Source organism: Buceros rhinoceros, unplaced genomic scaffold (genome assembly GCF_000710305.1).
Source record: "Buceros rhinoceros silvestris isolate BGI_N320 unplaced genomic scaffold, ASM71030v1 scaffold4045, whole genome shotgun sequence".
NCBI lineage: Eukaryota > Metazoa > Chordata > Aves > Bucerotiformes > Bucerotidae > Buceros > Buceros rhinoceros.
In genome coordinates, this window is record NW_010410985.1 from 422 (window position 1) to 2,254 (window position 1,833).

Genomic DNA, 1,833 nt, shown 5'->3' on the forward strand with positions numbered 1-1,833 from the left:
TGAAATCTACCAATGCAAAGGGCCTCCTGGTTTTTGGGGGTTTGTTCCTATTCTGCCTGCCAACCCTAACTATAAACTATAAGTACAGTTTGTGTATTCGCGTTCTGGTACAGTTTGCTGCAGAAGACAGTCTGCACCTAATTCTCAAATGGCGTGATGTTTTTAAGTGGATGCACTGTATCTTACCCTGAAAGCAGAATCTCTGAATTTTATCTCCTCTCCTTTCGGCTTTATAATCTAAACTGTCTATTGTCCAAAAGTTTGACATTTAAATTGTATGCTGCCCAATGATGAATTTATCTGGTTCTTGATGAATCTAAAGAAGGAATGACTAAAGCATATTCTCTACATTTATTTTAAAGCACCTAACTTCTGCTGCATTTGTTATGTGCCTTTGTAGTGTTTGGCAGAATCTCTGCTTCCCAGATCTTAAACCGCCTGTTAAATTCCCTTTTCTCTCAGGTCATGTGACCTCCTGGTTATGGCAGTGAGGTATAAGAATCAGGACTCTGATTCTTCTATGTTCTAGATTCTCTCCCCTCTAGCTTACTGGCTGATGCTGGTCAAGTCACTTTACATCTAAGTCTTAGTCTTGTAAAGCACATTGTCCTGGTTTGAGTTAGGACAGACCCAGTTCTGTTCAGTGGTTTTACTTTCCAGCTCGGTCTCCTCTCGGTGACGGCGCTTTCTGAAGTTAACGGCGTATTTTGGCAGTCAGTGGCTGCTTCTAGAGGTGATAACGCTTGATGTTCACAGTTACTGCCAGGGACTGGTGTGCAGAAAGGCTTGTACTTGCTCCCATAGAAACCAAGGTCACTGCTAAATCCTGTGTGCCAGGTTGGGGGTGCAGCAAGTTAGAAGCTGCAGCTGTGGGGAGGAGTGGACAGGACGGGTGACCCTAAACTGACCAACAAGGTGCTCCATCCCATATATGTTGTTATATTTGGTAAAAAGCTGAGGGATCACAACGGTCAAGCTCTCTTCTTCAATGGTTGGTGTCCAAGGAGGTATGTGTTCTGCCTTTGATCCCAATCCAGCTCCTGAGTCCGGTTCCTGTCTGCTGCAAAGTCCAGTCTAGGACTTCACCAGCAGCTGGCCACAGCATCAGTGGTGACAGTGATATAATTGCCACCAGAGAAGTTATGTTAGATATTGGTTTTGTATTTAATAGTTATTATTTTCATTAAAGCAGTTCAGTTTTCTTTTCCATAGGTCTCTCTCCCTTACTCTCTTTCTCTTCCGCTTTGGGAATGGAGAGGGGTGAACAGAGAGCATCCGCCGTTCGTCTAGTGGCCGGCCGAGCCCTAACCTGTGACACATGTACACATACTTCCCTCATTATTATGTACTCTGTGGCTCCCCACTTGTGATGCAAATTATTTACTCCTCAAATATCTCTGCTGTCCTACTTACACACAGGTAAAGGAGGTGCAGTACTACTTTTCCAATAGCCTCGTCAACCCTTTAAATGCTTTCATTTTAAAATTTTCCTTCCTTGTTTGTAGCCTGGTAGCAATTGCTGAGAATCTGTGCTCTGTGGGAGGCCTGTGGTGACTTGCTGCACCTTTCCTAGCTGTTCCTGCACCTTTTGTTTTGCAGGATTTTTTTTCATCCCTTTCAATGGAGAGTGACTGCATAGATCAATAATGAGGACCAGCCCTCGCAGGCCCTTAATTCTCAAAAGACGGAAACTGACCCTCCCACAGAAGGATGTATCTAGTACTTCAGCAAGAGATGAGAACAGTCATCCTTCTAAGCAGGAGCGCAGCCAGGAGGACCAACACAGCAGCCAAGCCAGAGACAAAACGGACTGTGGCCTGCAGAAATTCCCAG

The 1,833-nt window shown here is 44.7% G+C and overlaps 1 protein-coding gene across 1 annotated transcript in view; it reads left to right on the top strand.

The window, feature by feature from the left end:
* Positions 1 to 1,646: 1,646 nt before the first annotated feature.
* The window catches only part of FOXM1 (forkhead box M1), a 7,944-nt gene continuing 7,757 nt past the window's right edge, over positions 1,647 to 1,833 (top strand). The window contains exon 1 of the mRNA XM_010135791.1: positions 1,647 to 1,827. Coding sequence (XP_010134093.1) covers positions 1,647 to 1,827 — 181 coding nt within the window. The remainder of the gene's footprint in view (positions 1,828 to 1,833) is intronic.